The 23,439-nt window shown below is 39.1% G+C and overlaps 2 protein-coding genes across 3 annotated transcripts in view; one reads left to right on the top strand and one right to left on the bottom strand.

The window, feature by feature from the left end:
- The first annotated feature begins 3,337 nt into the window (after positions 1-3,337).
- Positions 3,338-23,439, top strand: part of LOC111332357 (dnaJ homolog subfamily C member 13) — a 63,355-nt gene continuing 43,253 nt past the window's right edge. The window contains exons 1-22 of one of the 2 annotated variants that reach the window (XM_088745967.1): positions 3,338-3,526; positions 3,644-3,719; positions 5,292-5,367; positions 5,850-5,923; positions 6,026-6,070; positions 6,478-6,534; positions 6,771-6,860; positions 8,993-9,046; positions 9,142-9,224; positions 9,542-9,601; positions 10,296-10,359; positions 11,367-11,462; positions 12,017-12,108; positions 12,418-12,503; positions 12,822-12,902; positions 13,905-13,981; positions 14,092-14,158; positions 20,755-20,860; positions 21,694-21,793; positions 22,025-22,132; positions 23,052-23,125; positions 23,239-23,320. In XM_088745967.1, coding sequence (XP_088602093.1) covers positions 3,459-3,526; positions 3,644-3,719; positions 5,292-5,367; positions 5,850-5,923; positions 6,026-6,070; positions 6,478-6,534; positions 6,771-6,860; positions 8,993-9,046; positions 9,142-9,224; positions 9,542-9,601; positions 10,296-10,359; positions 11,367-11,462; positions 12,017-12,108; positions 12,418-12,503; positions 12,822-12,902; positions 13,905-13,981; positions 14,092-14,158; positions 20,755-20,860; positions 21,694-21,793; positions 22,025-22,132; positions 23,052-23,125; positions 23,239-23,320 — 1,716 coding nt within the window. In that variant the 5' untranslated portion in view covers positions 3,338-3,458. The remainder of the gene's footprint in view (positions 3,527-3,643; positions 3,720-5,291; positions 5,368-5,849; positions 5,924-6,025; positions 6,071-6,477; positions 6,535-6,770; positions 6,861-8,992; positions 9,047-9,141; positions 9,225-9,541; positions 9,602-10,295; positions 10,360-11,366; positions 11,463-12,016; positions 12,109-12,417; positions 12,504-12,821; positions 12,903-13,904; positions 13,982-14,091; positions 14,159-20,754; positions 20,861-21,693; positions 21,794-22,024; positions 22,133-23,051; positions 23,126-23,238; positions 23,321-23,439) is intronic. The other variant, XM_088745966.1, reaches the window with a different exon arrangement.
- LOC111323189 (putative RNA-directed DNA polymerase from transposon BS) lies at positions 14,325-19,536 on the bottom strand. Its single transcript, XM_088745619.1, has 2 exons — positions 16,196-19,536; positions 14,325-14,358 (listed from the first exon to the last, which is right to left on the bottom strand). The coding sequence occupies exons 1-2, from the start codon at positions 19,534-19,536 to the stop codon at positions 14,325-14,327; spliced, it is 3,375 nt and encodes a 1,124-aa protein (XP_088601745.1).

Genomic DNA, 23,439 nt, shown 5'->3' on the forward strand with positions numbered 1-23,439 from the left:
TGGTGAAGTAATCAGGAGTTCTCTGATGTCCAGTTTGACTTTGGATGTCCATAGCAAATTGGACGATGATGTTGTCCGCTGTCTTGCTGAATACAAGAAACATACAAAGACACTATCCTCTTTCAAAGTAAATGTTTATTGTTATCTCTCTGAAGAGGAAAAGTCTTTTCTTCTGGGTTTATCAAGTAATGGGCAAGAACTTCCTTTTGTCTTGAATTTCCCCCAAAAAATTCAAGAGGAATCTGCATGCCTTTCCAAAGACCTAGTATGCTCTGACTCCGACCAGTTAGAATCAAGATCTGAAACCTGCCACGTTAATCTTACATCCAGTTGTACAAGTAAAGACTTTGCACCCTTGAGAAGATTGCATGATGGTTTGCCAAGCACAGTGCCATTGACAACACTGAGCATCAGCATCAATACTGATGGTGGCCTCAGTGGAAACTGGGCAACTATGTTGGCTACTGCTTTAGCTGAGAACACTTCAGTCACAACTTTCAGTCTGACCATGAACAACTATGATGACATGGGAGGTGGCTGGGGATGTTGCCTGGGTGAAGCCTTAGCAAGAAACACCTCACTGACCACACTACAGCTCACATTCAACAACTATTCTGACATGAGTGGTGACTGGGCAAAGGGTCTAGCCGATGGCTTAGTCAAGAACACATCTGTAAATACGCACCACCTTACAATCAATGACTATGGTGACACAACTGGAGAATGGGCATACACCCTTGGCAATGCTTATGCAGAAAACAACAACTTGACTTCCCTTCATCTGAAAATCAACAACCATAGCATAGACAGTGACAACTGGCTTAAAGATTTGTGTATAAGTTTATCAAGGAGTGAATCAGTGTTCAAGCTTCATTTCTATTTCAGTGACCAAGATGTGTTTGTGAAGAATGAAAGTCTAAAAGAAAATCTTGGCAAGTGGCTGGCAGAAACTAGATCAATAACAGCAATTCATCTGACGATAAGCCTGTTTGGAGAACCTTTAGATTTCTCAAAGGAGGAGCACCCTGAATCAGATGTGCAGCAGCAACCATGAAACTTAGGTTCTCTTCTTTAAGAACCAAACCTTCCCACCTGAGAAGACCTTTGTGAAGAGTTGTTCAAGATGCTGATAGACAATTAATGATAAACATTTATCTCACTATTTGGGCACCTTCAGTCATAAATAATGACCTATACCACACCCTGTGTATCCACAACTGAAGTCTTACAATGAAGTTTAAAAATTTGGCTGCTTTTGATTTTTGCCCTTCATCTCCAGCAGAAAATGTTTAATGGACAAGTTTGTCACAGAATTTTACAGTCTAGTAGTATCTAATTGCAAAAAAGGAATGGGGTTTCTGAAAAATAGGTCTCATATTCGGTCATTTCCATTCATTTGGTAAACAGCAGAAAATCTGCCTAGCCAGATTGTAACTTCCCTGTAAAACACTAAAATTGGCTTCTATAGTTTAGTAGTGTAAAAAAAGGACAAATATGGAATCTGCTTTTTTGTGTAAGTCTAAGGTCCATTATTTACAAGTTTTCACGAATTTTCCAATACAATTGCCCAAAATTGTTATTCAGTGTAGCCTTTTTTTGTCTTTGGATAGACAAGTGAATGCATTTCTTGTAAACCTGTTGGCAAGTCACACCATGGTGATTACTGTTCAAAATAGCTTGCAGTGTATGCTTTGACTTATGTCACCCTATCTATCTAAGTTCATGCCTACAATTGATTCAAGGTTGAAGGAAACCAAAATAACCATACTGTTTTGCTTTTGTCTGATATGTAGAGCAATTTACATCTCTTGTCAAGATATTTCTTTGGTCTTTTTCCTATTTTCAATAAAGGTTGGGGTTATGTCAAGAGTATTTATGTGCCTTCATCAACAGATGCCCCTAGGTCATAGCAAATTCATGCAGTTTCCATAGCTACCAGTTCTTTAAGACAACAAATGGTGTAAATTGCAACATGACCACATGGTGTTATGTCCAAACTCAGTTTGGAAGATAAAGAATCAAATTTACACAAATGACTGCCACTAAACAAGTACACTGTGCATTGACAATATTTGTACCTGGTCCAGTAAGCTTTATAATTAGCAGAAAAATTGGTGCCTATCCCCCCCTCCCTCTTTACACACACACACACGTGCTCCCTCCTCTGAATCATAATTTCCACTGGTTAGTAGTAACTGAGTGAGTTTTTGTACATCAAGTGGTCAATAGGCCATTTTACAATTGTATACTTAGTTGCCAAGCCTTTGATTCTGAGTGAGGCTAAAGGTGACCTTGTTGTGATAGAGACCTGTATCTAGCTAGAATGATAACAAAGTGATTACATTTGAAAGGCAGCAAGGTTTGTATCATAACAAGGTCACCCCTAGCCTCACTCCCGTTCAAAGGCTTGGCAACCAAGCACACAACTGTAAAATGGACTATGGCACAAAATGGCATTTTTCTTTTAAAATACCCCTATTCCGTGGAATCTGTATTGAGTGATTACCCTGCCATTCCCAGTGGGTAACTGCTTAATAAGGATATGACCGTTGTTTCAGGACCAAGTAGGTACAGAATAAGATAGCAATGCAAACCTTGCTTTAGGAGGGAACTGAGAAGGAAATGAAAACTAAGGATATGAAGAACTCTGAACTCATATGGTGTTAGGAGTGAAATCTGTTGCTCTGAGAACCAGTCCTCTCTCTTTCTACACCTCTGCAGCTAAATTAGCCATGTTTTACTGAATATTTTCTATCTTCAACTAGATAGTGTATGCATGCTCCACGGATCTAGCGCGCTCGAGGAACGACTCATTTCAACTTAAATTAATGTTAACCCCACGAGGAGGGTGGGGGGGGGGGAATTGTGACCACATACAGGGGAAAATCGCAGCTACCCTCTCTCATCCCTCGATCCTAAATTTCAAATTAGATTGATCTGTGTCTTCGAGAAACTTGGCTAAACCAGCCAGAGTGCCTCTATGCCTGGGGTTTTTTACTTTTCATGACTGAACAGTCGTTATCAGTTAATAGAAAAGTCACTTTAGTACGAGAGGTACCATAAAAAGTACTGCATGAAACGCTTTCCAAAACGCTCGTAACATCAAGATGGCTCTCAAATTCAGGAAGCAGTGGCGTAAAACTTTACCATATAAAGAGGAATGACTTAAGAATAAGGGTAAAATTTGAAGAACTGAACCCACTCCCTAAAGCCACAACCAACTGCATTGAAAGCAGTACCCCCGGCGCCGGCCCTGCGCCCTTTCCCCCGTGTACAGTATACAAAAGTCCACAATCGTAATGGCCGTGACAAGTACTGGATCCTACTCAAGAAACGCTTGCGCAGTGGTCATAACGCAGACCAAGATGGCCGACCCTTCCCCCAAACATGTTAGGGGACATGATCACGTTCCTTCCTGTCTGAGATTTACTTAGATTCAACTGAAACTCAAGCTAAGAATGGCTACAGTCTGGGGGAACGAAGACGTAGCCTGCTACTTTACCACAAAGCATTCGTGGCGCGGAAAGTAAGTCAATGTTGTTGCTTGTTAGATCAATCGCCGCTGGCTTGCATAGAGGCTTGCTACCGCACGTTTCAGCTTTCTGAATCTTTTGCAAACCTATGTTCTTATTGTTCTTGGCAGATACAAGAGGATCTTCTCCATTGGAACGAAAGGAATTACAACGTACAATCCTGCTAACCTGGAGGTCACAAATCAGGTGTTTATTGATAGTGTACCTTTTTTTCCGCTATGAGGTCATTTTGTTCCGGAGAAGTACTGCGATGCAAATTGCAGAGAGTCAATTTTATCTGATCGTTAAGTCTCTTAGACTGTCTCAAGAACTTTCTGGTTGCATTTACTGTAAAATTTATTAATCGCGGAGTTATCGGAAAATGAAAGTTAATTTTTCTTTTTGCAAAGTTTACTAATTAATCGGTTGATCACTTAGAAATTGTGTTACTTTCCTTTACAAGTTGTACCATTACGCCGCATGCAAATGCTTAAAGGTCCTAAATTTTTAACGAGCCATATCATGTGGCAATCAACATTAGCATTATGATATATGGTAACCTTAAGTCTTCACATCCAATATTCAGTTTTTATTATGACTCTTACAACTCCTAGAAAATGAAACTGTCTTACCATTTCAATTTCAAAGTGCTAACAGTAGTCTAGCACAATGCAGGGCTTCACACTAACGGTAGCCAACTAGCCACAGACTCGTAGAAATTCAGCTTTGGCTAGCGGTTTTTAATTTCCACTAGCCAGTTTTGGCTAGTAAACAAACCAAAAGTATCGTAACATCTAAGTTGTCACTAGCCACTTGGCTTGTAAGTTGAAAAGTTAGTGTCAAGCCCTGCAATGTAACACTCAAAAGTGTCTCAAAATGATGAATATTACATGTTTATCTTTTATCTTTGGTTTTGTTTTATAAATTTGACTCCACAAGTGACTCGCATCTAATTTCTTCATACAATTTCATCCCTGAATCAATCATTAAAGTCACAGGAATGAAGGGAATGATCACCAGTTAAAGAAGCTCTTGATTGTTAAACAAATTCTCCTTGTCTGCACCTTAAAAAATGCATGGAGAACAGTTTGGAGAATATAACTACAGGAGCAACTTCAGAATACCCATTCATATCATTTACATGTGTCGGGAGGCTTTGAAGAATGAGGCATAACACAATAGACGTTATTCTTATTTAATGAAATGTAAATGAGTGGCGGGGTTTTCTGAAGTTTAGCCTAAATACATATGGGATAGAGTAAGGAGTTGAGGAACTGGTTGAATTTGCCAAGCTGAGATGACTCTAGATGTACATGTAGCTTGCATCCCAACACGATAATACTAAAGCTAATCTGGTGAAGCTTGACCAGGTCTTAGTGCATATCACAAGTAACATTAACCCTGAGGAAAACTGGTGATAAACCAAATGATCATGTAGTACCCCCCTTATACTGATGAAGAACTCTGAGGGGGGTAGGGATGACGCGGTGAGAAGAGCATCTTGGCTCTATGGTGTCATGTGGGTTAAGTTTGTTGTCACTTCTTGTCCTAGCCAGGAGGGTTTTTCTGTGGGTCCCCTGGTTTTCTTCCATCCACAAAAACCCACATTTCAAATTCCAATTCAACCTGAAAATAGTGGACAGGAAGAGCCACCTGGTGGAATGTCCACTATTAAATCCCATCGTACTTTCCTCAGTTTCTCTAGAAACTTACTATTCTTTATTCATGTATACAAATATAAATCCCTCTTTTGACTGGCTACCTTTCTTGTCTCTTCAGTGGGCTTACAATGACTTCTGTAGAATTGCACCAAGTGCAAAAGCTGCCAATGAGCTGATCATTACTATGAAGAAAAGTAAGTTACAGAAAAATGGAAGCTAAAATGGCTTCTAATTGTTTAATTAACCAGCTTTGTATATGATTATGTGTGGCGTACAAAATTTTGCAGTTTTAAAATTTCAGGTGAAAAAGAGCTCAAATACTGCTTAAATTTCTGCATGCAAGTCAAGCATTGATTTGTGTGGTATTCAGCTTCACTTGAATTTTCTCAATAGCAGTTGTTTGACTCAATTTACAATTAAATTTAAAATAAGTGTTTTTTAGTGTTATTTTGTTCATGTTAAAGTACTGTCATTTGAACAGTCGTTTGCAAGAACTAATGTACATTCATGTTGCCAAAATTTCGATCATTTTTTAAATGCAAAACTTTCTTTTACCTCTTGACAGGTCAGTCTACAAAATACAAGTCTTATTTTCAGATAAGATTTGCAGTGGTCAGTGTGCTTACAAGTTAAAATTGATAGTGAATAAAATTTGGTCCATTATGTTTATTTTCAGCTGGTGCAAGTAAGAAGATTCAGAGTATGACGTTTTCTACAGAGCACAGAGCAGATCTTTTGACTGACGCTCTTGTAAGTTAAAGCAGTTCACTCTTGACATGGCTGTACTGTTTTCATAGCCAAAAGAATTGGTGACTCACTGTAAATTTTAAATTGTCTGAATTATTTTTACAGCGATTTCGTAAGGAGTTCTCCGACTTTAAAGCAGGAAGTGAAGTTGTGAGTTTTGAATCAATGATATCTTAGCATCAAATTTATTTTTTCTGAGCCATGGGTGTTAGAAACCCTTTATTGGGTGTTGGGCTGGGTCTTTAAAAAGGGGGAGAGCTGTAGGGGTAGGGGGTAGGGGAGGGGAGAGGTGTAGGGTGGGGGAGTGGGAGAAGTGTAGGGGTGGGGGAGGGAGAGAGGTGTAGGGGAGAGGGAGAGGTGTAGGGGAGGGGAGGGGAGAGGTGTAGGGATGGGTGTAGGAGTGGGGGAGAGGGGTAGGGTAGGGGAGAGGGAGGGGGAGAGGAGGAGAAAAGGGGGAGAACAAGGGGGAAGGGGTAATAATAAGTAGTATCTGAAAAATATTATATTTACTTGATCTTGTTATGACTATTTTTCTTTTTAATTATGTTTTTTATTAGCGTTTCAATGCATACAAGTATCATTGGAGCGACACAAGGCTACCAGTAGTGTTAGAGGTAAAAGAAATGCATTATTCAGTAATTGATATGAACCTTTAGCTGTACACATTTGTGAGAATTTGGTGCAAGATCAAGATAATGACCTCTACCTGGAGTGATAAGTTTGTGTATTTTCATTACCTGTTTGCTGGATGATGTATGGATAGTATGGGGAGAAGTTACATGTTAATCACTTCTGGGATTTAAAGGACTAAACATGATGTATTGATGCAAAGTTGTTTCTTCTTGGGAAGGTTACACCTTGTTCTTTGGACCAAATTGATCCTACAACAAGAGAAAAGCTGTGTTCATATGACTACAAGGATTTGGAAGGTGTTGTGCAGGTCAGTGGAGTGTAACACAAACTTTTCATTCAAATACATCTACCCCTCTTGTGCCACAGCTGGGTGTTATGCTCAGCTTAAAGATATGTACAGACATATATACATACATACATACATGCTTTAGTTGACCACTCCCCATGGGGGCTTTTCAGGGCCAATTCCCACCCATTCCACCCCAGGGGAGGACATCCACAACACAGTAATCTTGTATGTGGGAAATTAACATCTCCTACCCCTAACCCTGCAGGAGACGGCGCCTATGGTTTATTCGTCCTTATCCGCGAAGACTACAATATCTATCCATTTCTTGATTATAGAGAGGTAGCAAAGTCTCCTCACTTATTTTAAGACCATGAGTATCAGTCTGGCTGGGGCTCGGACCCGTAGCCTGCAGAGCAGGCGTTCTTGTGGAGTTTGGGCAAAAATTAGGACTTTGGGCTTTCTGTTTTATTTTCCAGACCGTGCGTAAAATGGATTGAGGCAAAAAATGAGGAGGTGGGGTAGGGGGAGAGGAGAGAAGGGAACGCCTGCCAGCAGCACTTGAAAATTAAAAAAAACGCCCCCGAATTAGATATAACGAGTAATGATAATGGGCAAACAATTGGCCAATCAGGTGGCGTGATGAAAGTGGATTTTCACTTCTGTTGCTTGTCAAAATTTGTTGTTATTTGAAGGGAAATCACATGTGTCAAAATTTGTGTTCACATGTCACCGAACGAGAATTGTCGATTATGCGGCTGTAGTTTTAAAGTTAAATACGGCTCATACCTGTCATCAGAAAATTTATTCAGAGCATTGAAGAGAAGTGATGCTTATGGAGTAACTTTGTCAGACGTGTGTGCTGGAATTCGCATGGAACTCATTCAAAACAACGAACAGTTATCCGATCGCTGTTGCAATCTGTGTGCTAGAAACTTGGGACAGCTACATGCATTCATCCTTAAGAATGCAAATGGCCAATGCAAAAATAAGGTCCAAAAGTAATCAATACACTTGATGTTTACCTCTCTCCTGTCCATATTTCTACGGTATGAGACTCGTCAATGATGATCACTTCGATGGCATCTTTGAGCTGAGAGTTCTTTCTAAGGTGACTCAAAAACCTTGAGGACAAAGCTTCCTCAGCTGAACCAAAGATCAAGTCAAATTTAGCAAGTTCTTCTACTGGGACACCGTCCGAAAGACTTGTTGCTTTTAAGCCAATTTCTTGAGCCACGACAACCTGGTTGTCAATGATGCTTTTCAGAGGGCAAACGACAACCATGCAACAGTGTTTCTTCGTGAGAAGCTGCTTGACTTGCACACCAAATCTAAAAATAATGCTTTTACCAAAGCCTGTTGGTAAGACCGCAGACACATCTTTATTTCTGGAAAGTTGATGTATGGCATCTTGCTGTTCTTGTTTTAAAACAAAGGTTTCTAAGGCATCAAAAGTAGCTAAAGAATCGTTCAACGCAAGATCTATCTCTTCTTCGCTAAATGCCATGTTGGATGTGATACATAACAAACTGACGTCACATTCTGCTGTCAATAAAAAATACTGGATCAATCAGAATCGCCCGTTCGTGAGCGAACGAGTTATTCAAATTTTCAACTACTGCTGGCTGGCGTTCCTTTCCCTAGCCCTAACCTCTCCCCCTCCCCCCACCTTCTAACTGTTTACCTTGCTCCATTTTATGCGCAGTCTGGAAAATAAAACAGAAAGCCCAAAGTCCTAATTTTCGCCCAAACTCCACAAGAACGCCTGCTCTGCAGGCTATGAACCCGTGACCTCCCACACAACACAATCCGACACTCTAACCAATTGAGCTAACAAGGAGGTTTAGAAAACAAGCAAAACAAAGAACAAGTAAATTTTCTGTACACAATCATTTATAACTGCATGCCAATGTTTCTCTAACTGTTACTTTTAACCAAAAACATCAAGCATTAAAAATGTTATAGCTTGCAGATTAACACCCAATGCAGGCCACCAGATTGCTGAATTTTATGGTAAAATATTAATATTCTGGCCACATGCTTTCCTTCCTCCCTTGGCTACCAAAATGGTTGCAGCTTGAAGCACTGTCAGACTGATGTACTTTACATGTGGAATCTTTTCACTAAGTCTGGGTTTGTTTGATATTTCCTAGGTGTCAGACTATCCTGGGGGAATTGCCATTGTTTATGGTGGTTTCAGTAGACTTGTAAGTTGTGTTAATTTTTATCTTAAAAGAAAGAAAATAATAATATACATGCATTTTGTAGATTTTGAATGTTGTTTTTTTTTTATCTATTTCAGCATCTCTTTGCACTGGAACAGAGAGATGAGTTAATGAAGAAAATATCAGAATATGCGATCGCACATGTTGGAGTCTCACCCAAGTGAGTAGAGTAGATTTGTTAGCACAACAAATTATGATGAATAACTAGTCATCGATGTCTTCCAAGAGTTGATAGAAATTAACAGTAAACACAAACCTATGTATTGAAGTTAGGTTCTAGTTTTACTCACACATTACCTATGCTACTGTTTTTGCTCTGCACTACACTGTAATTGTCCAATCTTGGAATTGAATCTTGTTTTGCAATTATTTCAGTATAGTCAGAAGTGTCTGGTATCAGGAGTTGCAATTTGTCTACTGGCAGCAGAAGAGGTGGTAGCAATTATGTACATGTTTATCTTTGCCCTTTTCTTACAGACAAAGAAGTAAGCCCATTACATTCGAGCAGTTTCAAAGCCACAAATTTGGAAAGTTCAGGTAAATTAAATGTTACTTTATTTCCACTTGCAAATGTTTGATGATTTGCAAATATATATTTGAAAGTTTCACAAACACTTTGTGGAGTGATGTGTAAATCCAGACTTTTCAAGCATATGATGCAATGAAATTTTATGGTATATAGTGAGATTACAATTATCCACACAATGTTATATCCGTACAAGATATTGGGAGAGCATGGGAAATGTATTGGCACAGTACTATATAGCATGGTGGACTTAAGTTCTAAACTAGCCTGGGTTGTTTTGTTGTACTCTTGGAAGAGACACCTAATCCTTGCAGTACTGGGGTGTAACCTTGCAATTGACTGGCATCTCATCCAGGCAGGGGGCAAAGTCTGTACTCAAGCCTATTGGCCCACCCAGCCGGCAGCGTGAACCAACTAGAAGTATTACTACTCCCTCGTGGATGGGATGCTAGTCCGTTACAAGGTTACTCTTGGCATTTCATCTCCTGAGTTGAAAGAGGCACTGTGAGAGTAAAGGGTTTTACGCAAGAACGCAACACATTGACCATGCAGCCAGGTCTCGAATGTGGATCTCTGGACCCTGAGTCCAGTGTACTGTAAAGGCCATCTCTCAGGGGGGAGTTGTAAAAGATGTACTCCTTCATGCTATGAAAACCAGGATGGACTGTGGCTCATGTTTACATCTTACATATATTATTTCCACAGTGAAGATGAGCATATTACATCGTTAGCTGAGTTCAAAGTTCAGAAAATTTCACCTAGACATCACGTAAGTTTTGAATGAAATCATTTAATATAGCATTACCTTTCTAACAAGATCAATTGCGCTGAGTTCTTTACTTTTGTTTACAAAATGATTTCAGATATAATTTTAATGAATTTGAGCAATTGTGGTGACCTTTTAATTTGATGAATGATTTTTATGGTTAAGTGACAAGATTTACCTTACACTATCGACATTGCCAGTCCTAGCAGTATGTAGGACGTGTCATATATGAACCTCACAATAAACCTTGTTCACCATAGAATCTCTGTGGTAGAGCATTGGATCGCAACTCCGAAAGTCTGAAGTTCGATTCCTCCTGGGAACTCAGAATTTTTCCTTTGTCCCATGCTTGTGACAAGACAAAAAAAAAACATCTGACTTTCTCTAATTCTTAACTGAGCTCAAAACTCACCATCTTTCCTATTCTATTTACAAGATTTAACTTGTTGCTAGAGTAGAGGGCTACAAACTGTGGTATATAATTATGTTGTGGTTCAATTTTATCCATGGTTTAAATTTTATTTTCCATTGTTTCAACCTTATTATCATACATTACCATAACCAAGAACAATGGAAAGTAAAATTTAAACCAAGGATAAAATTGAACCACAACATATACATTATCCTCTCAAATTTTGAGCAATGATCAATGATCAATGATGGTGCTATATCAAACTAGCAAAAAGCTCTTTAGCCCTTTAACCCCCAAGAGTGGCTAACATCTCATTTCTCCTTACAATATCACCCATGGATCAAGCAAGAAGGTCACAAGAACAAAGGAGGAACTCATGATTGTTAAACAAATTCTCCTTGTCAGCACTTTAAGAAATGTATAAAGAACACTATGGAGAATATGCATTCTGATGTTTGGTTTAGAGTTAACAAGGCTCGTGCTATTGATGCTATAACAGTAATTACTCTGCTACCTTGTCACTGCTAATAATAATGACAATGATAGTGATATCAAAGGCAATAAAATATAATGTAACTTTGTTTTTTTTTTTTTACAGGATCCTGTTGTTCGCACATTGTGTTTATCAGAGACATGTATGATAGAAAGAGACCCTGCAACCTACATTATTGTTAGCTGTTCTCCTCTCTCTGATGTAAGTTTCAAAATAATCTTAATTTTGTAGTGGAGGAGGCAGTGTGGCCGAGTGATTAGAGTGTCGGACTTGTAATCCGCTGCTCCTGGGTTCGAGTCCCACTCTGACCACTGGATCTGTTTCACGGTAGCCCTGAGTTCAGATCCTTGGCCACGCTTGTAAATTGCCAACTGGTTTGCCTCCGGCCGGTTGGGTTTTTTGATGATGTTCTTAATGATGTTATGTTCAATTTAGACCATTTGTTTCATTTGTTTGCAAGGACCACGATGGAAACTACTGGTTCACCAGCAATTGTGTAATCCTATAAAAAGACTTTTTTTTTTTTTTAATTTTTTATTTACTCTCATGATCTGGGCACAAAATCTCCCAACTGGTGACCATACATTTTCTCATTGGCTGGTGGGGAGAATTTGGTTTTATTTCCAGCCAGAGTCTTTTATTGAATGAGACGTTATTTACTCTCTTTTCATCATCTATCTGCTCAGGATTATATAGAAATGGTTTGGAAGATCCACATGCTGATGTTTCACTGTTTATTTTTCTTTTATCATGAGGTATTTGCCATCATCCGTTCAAATGATAATCCTCAACTGTTCACCATAGAGTTTATCCGTGGAGCAACAAAGAGGTTCATGTCAACTGAGAGGTACCCAAGCAAACATTTTTACAGTTGTTGTATGTAGCTCTTCACTTCCAAGATCTAAACACCAGTGCTTTCAACAAGACCTGGCACCCGCCGGAGCTCTGGCGGCTATTCTGTTGCGAGTCGCCAGGTATATTTCACTGCGCTCAAGTCACAGTCGCCACGCTAAGTCGCAATCAAGTCGCTCTCCGGCAGGTGTTGTACTGAGGTAGCCACCTATTTCAAATCTTATTGAAAGCACTGAACACTCTAAATAATATTACTCTTGGTAACTAGAATATTAAAGAATTGAACTTCTTAAATTTCTTTCAGGGACTCACTGTTGGCCAGTCTTCTTGATGGAGTTCGTGCCAGTGGTAACAGGGATGTCTGTGTTAAAATGAAACCCACCAACAGAGGTTTGCTAACAGTTTTAATTTATATGTATTAGTTGTACCAAAAAAGTTCTCAAGTGTAATGGTGCTCTTTTGCGTTTTGGAGTGTAAATGTCTTTGAAGGGAAATGTATGTAATCAAAGAAATACATCAGCTACAGAAGGTGCATGCAATTCTCTCTTACTACATGTGCAAACATGTATACTGCACAAAAAAGGTGCTTTTTACTTTTGAAAAATTGAGGTAAAAGTGATCATGACAAGTAATAATTAAAAAAGGTTGAATTTGAATTAATGTATTTAATTCTGTAGATAATTTATTATTAACTATTCTGTTGTGCAGGTTTTAGATTTGCACCAGTCATTTCAACTGTGGATGAGGAAGTTGAAAGTCAACATCTCAGATTTCTGGCAGTTCCTCCAGGTACTGTACATGTTTTATTTTAGAAGTATTACCTACACTTTGCCAAGGCCAGGAGACATCTTGATTTATGAAATTATGGCTTTTGACTGAAAAATGTCAAACCTCTCAAAGCAAAGGAGAGGATAAGTGTCAGTGTCTGAGCAACTACACATGCCACCCCTACCTCAACCCAACAACAGTGAAGTGATAACAGGTTAGGGATTGATGTTTGGTCTGAGGGAGGGTGAGGGTTTAATGTAAGCCATGACAAATGGTCTGATCAAGAATTAGATGCAGCACTTCTAGTCTTCTTTTTTTTACCCTGCCTGGCCCTGAAAAGAATGTGATTTTTTCCAACTCTCCCAGAGTCTTGGTTTTTTACCTGACTGTACACATGCTGCTCTGTCAGTCTCATGAAGATCTCATTATAAATCCTCACTTAATTCTGGCCAGTTCCTTTTTTTTTTTTTTTGCTCCAAGAATTAGGTGTTTTATCATTTATTTTTCCCTAGTGTGTATTTCTCTGTCTTCATATTTGATTTCCTCTTAAAAGTGCATAAGTGATAAAATGAGAAAGTATTTGTTGATCTTTCCTGAAGTGAATAGGTTAATGGGGCTTTCTTTTTTAAAGCAATTAAGTTATCCAAAACTGGCAAAGAAAATCATACAATTAGTACCATTGATTTCAGATCAACTGTTGCCTGGAAAATAATGATAAAAAGTCACGGTACAACATAAGTATTTATACACAAAGCCACAAGAATATAAAAATTAATTAAATTGAGGTAACTATGAATTAAATGCCCCAAAATTTTCTGGTGAATTGTATACATGGAATCATGCAGGGTTTCCTTGCAGAACAATCGTCACTTCTTTCATGTACTCCTGTACAGTGTATCATGGTTTGTGTTTATGACTCCTGACTGCCTCTTCTCCTAAAAAATATTGGTGTTATTCTTATTACGTTTATGTTTTGTCAGCAAAATCTGGAAATATGTAACTGTCTTCTTTTCTTCCATACAGCAACATTTGCGGAAGCGGTTGAAAGATTTAATAGCAACATTCCTTACAATGGATTGCTCCATGCAGTCACACAAGATGTTAGTACAGTGGGTCACTTGATGTCACCTTCTGTGACATTCTCCTGTTTTGTGATCAACTTCTACAAGTCATGTAGTTTTACACTGTTTATGGTTATTAATCTCTGCAGGGCCTGTTTGCCGAAAACAAGGAGAAGCTCATTACTGGAGCAATCACTGCTCTTTTAGCAATGGAAGGTGAGATGCCCTCCCATATGATGTATATAAATTGTATGGTATAAAACAATTATTATCCAATGAATACTTATTATGTACATAATCAAAACCATAACAAAATCCTTTAACATGATCGGTTTCCACCAGCACAATTAATATTTTGAGGACTGATTAGACAGTGCACACATCATGCTTGTAAATGGACAGTGCACACATTATGCCTGTAATTGGACAGTGCACACATCATGCTCGTAATTGGACAGTGCACACATCATGCTCGTAACTGGACAGTGCTCACATCATGCTCGTAACTGGACAGTGCACACATCATGCTCGTAACTGGACAGTGCACACATCATGCTCGTAATTGGACAGTGCACACATCATGCTCGTAATTGGACAGTGCTCACATCATGCTCGTAATTGGACAGTGCTCACATCATGCTCGTAAGTGGACAGTGCACACGTCATGCTCGTAAGTGGAAAGTGCACACGTCATGCTCGTAAGTGGACAGTGCACACGTCATGCTCGTAACTGGACAGTGCACACGTCATGCTCGTAACTGGACAGTGCACACGTCATGCTCGTAACTGGACAGTGCACACGTCATGCTCGTAACTGGACAGTGCACACGTCATGCTCGTAACTGGACAGTGCACACGTCATGCTCGTAACTGGACAGTGCACACGTCATGCTCGTAACTGGACAGTGCACACGTCATGCTCGTAATTGGACGGTGCACACGTCATGCGCGTAATTGGACGGTGTACACGTCATGCTCGTAATTGGATGGTGTACACATCATGCTCGTAATTGGACAGTGTTGTTGGACAGTGTAAAGATCTTACGTGTGTAATTCAGCACAGTACACCTTATGTGTGGGTGCTTTTATCTCACATTTTGATGAGTTAATTGTTGTTTTTTATGTTATGGTCAAGATTTTCATTAGAAGCTGGGTCCCGGGTACCGGCACCTGTCTACTTTAAACAGAGTAACCCAGCTACTTCAAGTACAAAATCGAAAAAGAGAAAATCGTCAAGAAAAAAATTATCAATCTCAACTAAATTTTACTCTTCCTGTGAGTTTCAAACTTTTTTCCTACACTTATTTATCAGTTACTTGCCATTAGATCATGGAAGTAAAATGTACTTTGACGAGAAAGGCGCTGCTGCCTGATTAGCTATTACATAACTCTTGCACTTGATGCACCACACATTTAAAGCAAATGCATTCTGTGGAGTTATCATGGCAAGAAAAAGAGAAACTCATGGCATCATGGATTCTTTTTTGTCATTTACATACAGGAATTGAATTCAAAAGTTAGTTTTAAGCATTTTTATCAATCTTGTATTGTTTAAAAATTCCTTTGAGAGAAACGTGCAAGCGCTTGTGTGCATATGAAAGGTCAAGTGCAATGACCCAGGAAATAAAATTTATGTTTTCTGGTTTTACGTGGATTTGGTGGAATGGTTCTTTTTACAGTTTCAATGCTTTCTATGCTTTCCATTTCTTAAACCGTTCATTTAACACTTTGTCAGAAGTACAATTCCGAATGTGAAATAAACGAGAGTAGAATGTCGCTGTAAAAGGTGCAGCTAGCACGTGCATCTCAATGTAAAGCCAACATTTTCTTGGTTCTCAAAGCTTAAATATTCCAAACAAGTGAAAGAAACTTGAAAGAAACTTTGTTCCAATTTAATTTTCATTCAAGATAAAGCAGAGAAAAGCATACATACATACATACATACATACATACATATAATTTTTGTTAAGGCAGGTCAGTTTGTGGCAACCCAAAGGCTGGTGTGGACCTGCCAGGAACTAAAAAGGAACTACTTAAATATATGGACAATTCTAAGGAAAAAGTAAAGAAATTTCAAGGACTTAAAAGTATAAAAAATCCGTTTGCTTTGATGTTATCACACAGGCCTCCTTTTCGAATTGAATGCGATCTAATGTCCTTGAGGCCTGTCTAAGTTTTTGTTTAAAAAGCTGTAGAGAGGAAGCATCCTTGATGGCTTTAGGCAGCAAATTCCAGACAATGGGCCCTCTGTACCTTGCACTATTTCTACCAAGGTCACTGTTACACCGTACATGCGGAAAGTCATTAATACGCCTTAGATTATAATTACTATCAATGTTGCGTTTTGTGAAAAGGGCAGTAAGTTGATCAGGTAAACTATTATAATGTACTTGATACATTATAGAAGCGAGTCTACGTTTGTAAATATAGCCTAATGATTTCCATTTAACTAGGTCAAGGACGTCAGAGTCAGGAGTTTCGCTGGGCAGTTTATGGATTAGTTTGGCTGCTTTCAAGTGTAAATGTTCCAATTCATTAAATGTAGATGGTGAACAGGACCCCCAAATAGCAATGCAGTATGTGATGCTTGGGACAATCCCTTTAAAATATATTTCTTCTAGTACACCTGATGGTAGGGCTTTGAGCTTTTTAAGGAATTTTAGCTTTCCTCCAAACTTGTAGTGCAGGGCTTTAACTTGCGGTTTCCAGTTCAGTTTATAATCAATTTCAACACCCAAGCAAGTAGATTTGGTGGTGAAGTAAATGTGAGAGTTTCCGAACATTAGGGGTCTCATTGGTCCGACAAAGACTTGACTGGAAATTAACATTGCCACGGTCTTACCAGTGTGAACAGTCAGGTGATTTTTACAGCACCACACTTTGAAGTCGTTTAATATTAAATTTAACGCATCAGTGATTTCTTCGACTCCTTTCCCAAGGTAATAAATTGTGGTGTCGTCTGCAAACATATGAATGCACCCAGTTTCGGACGAGTTCGGTAAATCGTTGACATATATTGTGAAGAGTCTGGGACCCAGTAAAGAACCTTGTGGAACACCGATATCAATTTGTTGTAGCTTTGATCGTACACCGTTAACAGTAACATATTGGGATCTTTCATGAAGGTAGCTTGCGATCCACTCGAAGAACACACCAGACACACCTACATCGGACAATTTGTCTTTTAGGATGGTATGGTCGACGGTGTCGAACGCCTTCTTGAAGTCAACAAATAAAACTCCAACTTTGTAGCCATCATCGATTGCCTTTTTCCATGCTTCGGTCAGATACAAGAGTAGTGATTCGGTGGAGACACCTTTCTTGAAACCCCACTGATTTGAGTGTATAAGATCGTTTGTTACAAGGTGATAATCTAAGGAATCACAAACAATGCTCTCCAATAGTTTGCTATTTAAATTAAGCATAGTCAGTGGTCGGTAATTGGCGCAGTCTGATTTGGTCCCCTTCTTAAATACTGGGATTACCTCTCCAATCTTCCAATAACTGGGGAAAATGCCACGTTGTATACTATTTTTGAAGATACTAAAAAGGCCTTCAAATAGTGACTCAGCTGCCTCGGCCATATCACGGGACATTATTTTGTCGGGACCACCTGTTTTTTGCTTGATGTGAGTTAACTTCAGCTTTATTTGTTCTTCGGAAAAGGACACTTGATCAAGGACATGTGGCACAGGGTTAATAGTTGCTGTAAGTTGGTTAATCGAGGAACCAGAGTCGTGATGGAATTTTTCAGCAAGCTTTATTCCAATATTCGCAAAGTAATTATTCATTTCCTCAGCCTTGTCGGAGTCGTTTGTCAGAATGGTACCGTCTCTATCTTGCACAGGAGGTATTGGCTTCCTCGCACTTTTACCTTGAGCCTTACTAACAACTTGCCAAAAATTTTTGCTGTTCTCAGCTTTTGCAAACTGCTCTCTCCAATAAGTGATTTCCGCGTCACGTATTTGTCTCTTGACGCGATTTCGAGTGGCTTTGTATAGGGACCAAGTATGCATGTCTTTATTAGCCTTGTAGAGCTTGAGGAGACGATAGCGCTTGTTTTGTTCTTTCCTTATTTCGTTGGTTATCCATGGGAGTTTATTTTTCCTCATCTTCACTTGCCTGGTAGGGATATGGTCAGATACTATTCGCTGATAAAGATGTTGCCATGCCCAGACCTGATCATCAATATCGTCAAAGATCTCGCATACACTCCAAGGGGCGTTTTCGATGTCGTTTCTAAATTTCTGCTGGTTGAAAGATCTGTAATTATTTATGATTTTAATCATCAGGGGACTCTTTTCCTTTCTCATTCGCAGATTTGCATACACAAAGCTGTGATCAGATATTCCCAAGTGAGACACACCAGCCATAGTGATTTTCTCTGCGTGGCTAACAATTATCAGATCGATCAATGTTTGTGCTACATCAGAAATTCTGGTCGGTTCTTTTATGACACATTTCATTCCATATGATCTTAATATGCGCAGGAGACGTCTACCAAGATGAGATTCCGCATCTTCATACCTTTGAGGGGACAAGTCAGAGTTTAGGTCGCCCAAAATTACAATATTTTTTCGTGTAGACCAGATCTTCTCAAGCATAGTATTAAATGTGTCATAGAAGGAAAGATCGGTTGGCGGTCTGTACACACACGCAAATAGCCATGTTTGGGATTGGCATTGAACATTTATCCAAACACCTTCGATAGTGTTTGGGACTTGTATCTTATGCTCCTCGTATGCCGCTAGGGAGTCCTTATAGTACAATAGCACGCCGCCGCCATTCCTATCGCGATCGTTGCGAATAGTGAAATATCCCTCGATACTAATTTCCTCGTCAGTGATGTCATTTGCCAGCTTGGTCTCCGTTATAGCGAGAATGTCAAGGCTAGTTTTAATCAATAACAAATGTATCTCTGATAATTTTCCCCTCAGCCCGTTGACGTTGATGTGCCCGAATTTTAGTCCTGGTTGTTCGTAAAGATTATTATTTATGGCAGTGAATTCGTCGGTTGAACGATTCATGTTTGGGTTGGAGTCGTCAACAGAAATATTTGCATCGCTCTCGTTCGTTGGTAGCTCCAAACAAATATTGCATATCCACTGTAAATCAGGATTATCAGCATGAGATCTGTAGCTTTCAAGCCGCATGTTTACACATTGTCGTCTTACATGGAACCAAATATTGCACAGGTCGCAGCAGATTCCACGTTGGTTGCTTTTCACAGACTTCGTACAAATCCCACACAGATCCAGGGTATTATGAGGGCCAGGATTTGGACAAACATCTCCACTTAGCAGTATGAGTGACAGGAACAGCGATGAGTTCGGTTTTGTTTCGTGAGAGATACAAAACGCTCTCCCAGCACCGAAACCAATATGGCGCCGTCCTCCTCGATCTCGAGAGTAGAACCAGCATAATCCTTCGTAATCTAATCCATCCTCTTTCGTGCAGCCCCGAAAGGTATCAAAGCATGCTCCAGGTCGAGCACAGATTTTTAAACGATACCTAGGGGAGCCAGCATCTTCAAACAGAGCAATAAGCTGCAGGTAGAGTAGGAGCCAGTTAAAGCACGTGTGGATGTCGGCCATGTCTGACACTACTTTCAAAAGTGTAAACATATCAACAATTGCATTCAAAAGTGCATTCAAAAGTGTAAACATATCAACAATTTTAAACATGAAAATCTGCTTTGGCCTTTATAGGCACCAAGAATCTTATCAGTGCAATCCTGCTGTCTGGAACCTTTGATATTTTGAAACTCTGGATAACTCAGACCGAAAGTAATTTCTTCCCTCAGTCAAGAACTGGAATTTTACAATTTCTTGAACTTCCCGATATTTCTAACTGATCTTAGTTTTCCTGATTACGGCTCTGACTTTGAGTTTTCATAAATGTAAAAAATGTTTTCAGTTTCTCTCTTAATAAGTTATAAGTTTGAGTTAACTTGTAATAGAAAGAAGAAAGGGGGCTCTAAAAAACAACAGTATTGTTTTGATGGAGCCACAGCTGTGTATTAAAATAATCAAATTCTCCTAGAGTACCTTTTTTTTGTACTAAAACTAGATTAAGTATGCGTCACTGCATGAAAATTTATTTCCAGATTGCAGGAAAATGCTCCTCCTGGGAGACTTAAGTTTTAAACATTTTCCCAGGGAGCATGCCCATGGACCCCCATAAAAGTTTGGGCCTTTGGCCCTCAATTTTATTAGGGTACCTGCCTACTCACAAGGCAGTGCCCTTCTACTTCAGAAGTTAATGATAACCCTGTATAGTAGTATTTTGTTTCTCAAATTTTGTGATAGTTTTTATTAAATGGTAACAAGGCTTAAAGTTATCCAACTCTGTTAGTAATCATGCTCTTAATGAACAAATTGCACTCCTGCTTTGCAGGGTTCCATTTTTTTTTTTTTCAATGACTCATAGGATTACAGATTGGATTGGACTCTACATATATCTTATTAACCAAGTGCGAGAGCCGCACTGGGAGAATATTGGCCTGAGGTCTTGACAGTATGGACCGAGCGCCGATATTCTTCCAGTACGATCCCGAGCAAGCTTGGTCAATAAGAGATTTATTATATGACTTAAGTTCAAAGGGACACAAATGTGGAAGTGCGGTATCATTCGGGACCATACGGGACAGTGCCCGGTCCAATTCTGAGAGAATATTGACTGGCAATAGAGCATTTTGATTGGTTGATTTTAGTTATTGGCCCTCTGACTGCCTGAGTCATGTAATAATTAGTCATATTACCATTACATACATTCTAAAGGTTACATTGATTCAATTAACATGTTTCTACCAGGTGACCAGAACACCATCTCTGTAGAAGATTTAGAAGGACAGTTTCAAGCTATTCGGAGACTTGTTGCTTCAAAAGCAGGATTTCAAGCCTTCACAACTCTACCCAAGTAAGATTATCCCATCAACTTGTGTTGATGAGATATTTTGAGATAAAAATTGTGATATTTTGGAACTTTTGAAACAAATGCATCCACTGACAAAATTAATGAATGAGCTACAGTACTCGCAAGCACTGTGTGCCTAGAACATGCAAACTATGTGACATTACAAACACCTAAGTGTAAAAAAAAAATGCTTGCACGTGAGTGTGAAATGCATGTAAAAAAAACCACATAAAATCAGTCAACTAGAACATTAAAATGCGTTTACCAAGACAAGAGTTAAAATGTAACAAGACACAGATATTAATTTTGACTCAGAGTCGCTGACAGTTCAACTCGCCAATGCCAACTCGCCACATATAAAATTGAGTATAGACATTGGCGAGTTGGTCCTCAATCCAGTACAACTTATTAGAAGTTAAACATAATATTATAGAAAAGTAAACGATCTTTAGTAAAAAAAAAAAACAAAAAAAAAACATATTTTTGTTCCAGTAAAGTTTATATAATTATGTTTGACTTCTAATAAGTTGGTGACCAACTCGCCGACGTCTCTACTCAGTTTTATACATCGGCAAGTTGGCATTGGCGAGTTGAACCGTTGGCAACTTGACTGTACTTTCTTGGTACAAAGCTGAGTTGTTTGAGTTTCTGTGCTGCAACAGGGAAGAAACGATGATTTCCAACTGTATCAGTTGTGCTTCTATTTAAAATTTCAGATAAGCTTTGTACAGTATGATTATAGTGATTATAGAGACCTTGTGTACTGTTATTCGTGCAAAGATAGACTCCAGGTATAACAATAATGATAATACTTTACTGCATTCAATGTGTAACAGGTTCAGAGACAAGCTTGGAGTTAAGGTTGTTAAAGCTCTGAAACGGAATGACGATGGGGTCACGCATGCTGCTATTGATATGCTCTGTGCTCTGATGCAGGTAAAAAATTGCTACACCAGCTTAGGTAGATGAAATTACAAGCATGTTTTTGTTTTTCCACGCATCTCTGGGGCTTGGGAGTGGTCATGTTATTTTTGTGGGCAGCTTTTTTTGTTCTACTTGTTTTTATTTGTTTGCACTACCAGTGTTCATAACTGCAACGATCACACTTTGTTCCATATGTCTTTTCATGACGAATTATGATAACGTTTTCATTTTATGTTTTTACAGCCCATGCATGATAATTATGACCTCAGACAAGAACAGATGAATAAGTCTTCACTTGTGTCATCCAGGAAATTCCTTGGCACACTGTTAGATATCTTCACTACACATGTAGTAAGTGCTGTAAACTTTTCATAAGAATTTATGTGTGGGAGACATCTCATGTCTCTGGGTTGAAAGGTCTGGGCTAGGGCCTCTCTCTTCCCAAGAATCTAAATAGGTTCTGGCAAATTGTCAGGGAAGCCTGTGAAATGCCGGAAGGTAACCTTGTGATGGACTAGCATCCAAGGTTCCTGCACTCCTTGACTGAAAGTCCTTGAAAATCCTCAAATTTAGTTTTTTGTTTTCGATTAAGGACTTGAAAACCCTTAAATTTAGACTCAGGTATTTTGAAATTTCTGAAAAGTCCTTGAAAATAAGTGGAGATGAATCAAAGTCGAAGTTTTCTTTTGTTTTCAGTGTTGAAAGTGTAAGTTTCTATCACAAGAAATCAATCATGAAAACAAGTTTTCCTTCCAAATCCCACATCCGATTATGATGTTTGTTACGTGATTTTTACATATTTTGTACCTGATTGGTGCATTGAAAGTAACCTTGGTTACCTAGCCGATGATCACTCTGATGTGCATGCTTTGAAGTCGCACTCATTGGACTTTAATCTGTCACTTTTAAGCAATGTTTTTTATTTCTATTAACTCCTATTTAATGCTAAAGGTCCTTGAAGTTGAGAGCCAAGGTCCTTGAAAATGACCTAAAAAGTCCTTAAAAGTCCTTGAATTAGGTTCCTGAAATAGTGCAAGAACCCTGAGCATCCCGTCCAGGGGGGGAGGGGGGAAGATAATCATGCTATGAAAATTACTGTGATAAGTGCCTCTCTTCACCCAGAAGTTTAAAATGGGCACTGCCAAATTTTCAAGGGAGTCTGATGACTAGGATAGACTGGCATCATATCCAGGGGAGGGAAGTAGCACTTCTAGTCCCACAATGCAATGGTAGCATCATTTTCAACCTAATTGTTTTATTTCTCTTTCAGAATAGAAGCACTGGGGCTCTTGTTGTTAGTTCACTTCTTGACTTCCTAACATTTGCACTGTGTCCACCATACAGGTACTGCAACAGTAAAAAATCAGTGGATGGCAGTATTATTTCTACCCGTAATATAGACATTTAAGGATTACTTATTAGATTAATCTCCCTACTGTTTTTATTTTTACTTTCAGTGAAACCACAGAAGGAACACAGTTTGACACTTTGCTAGAAATGGTCGCAGATCTTGGGCGCAATATTTTTAGGCTATTTCAGGTGTGTTCATGTAGAGTTTAATGCATTCAATGTTAGAGGTAACATCTGCTTTTGGAAAGAAAGGTGAGCTGGGGAGGGAGGGCTAAGACAAGGCTTTAATATTCTTGAAAGGGGTATTT

Source organism: Stylophora pistillata, chromosome 14 (genome assembly GCF_964205215.1).
Source record: "Stylophora pistillata chromosome 14, jaStyPist1.2, whole genome shotgun sequence".
NCBI classification, from domain to species: domain Eukaryota; kingdom Metazoa; phylum Cnidaria; class Anthozoa; order Scleractinia; family Pocilloporidae; genus Stylophora; species Stylophora pistillata.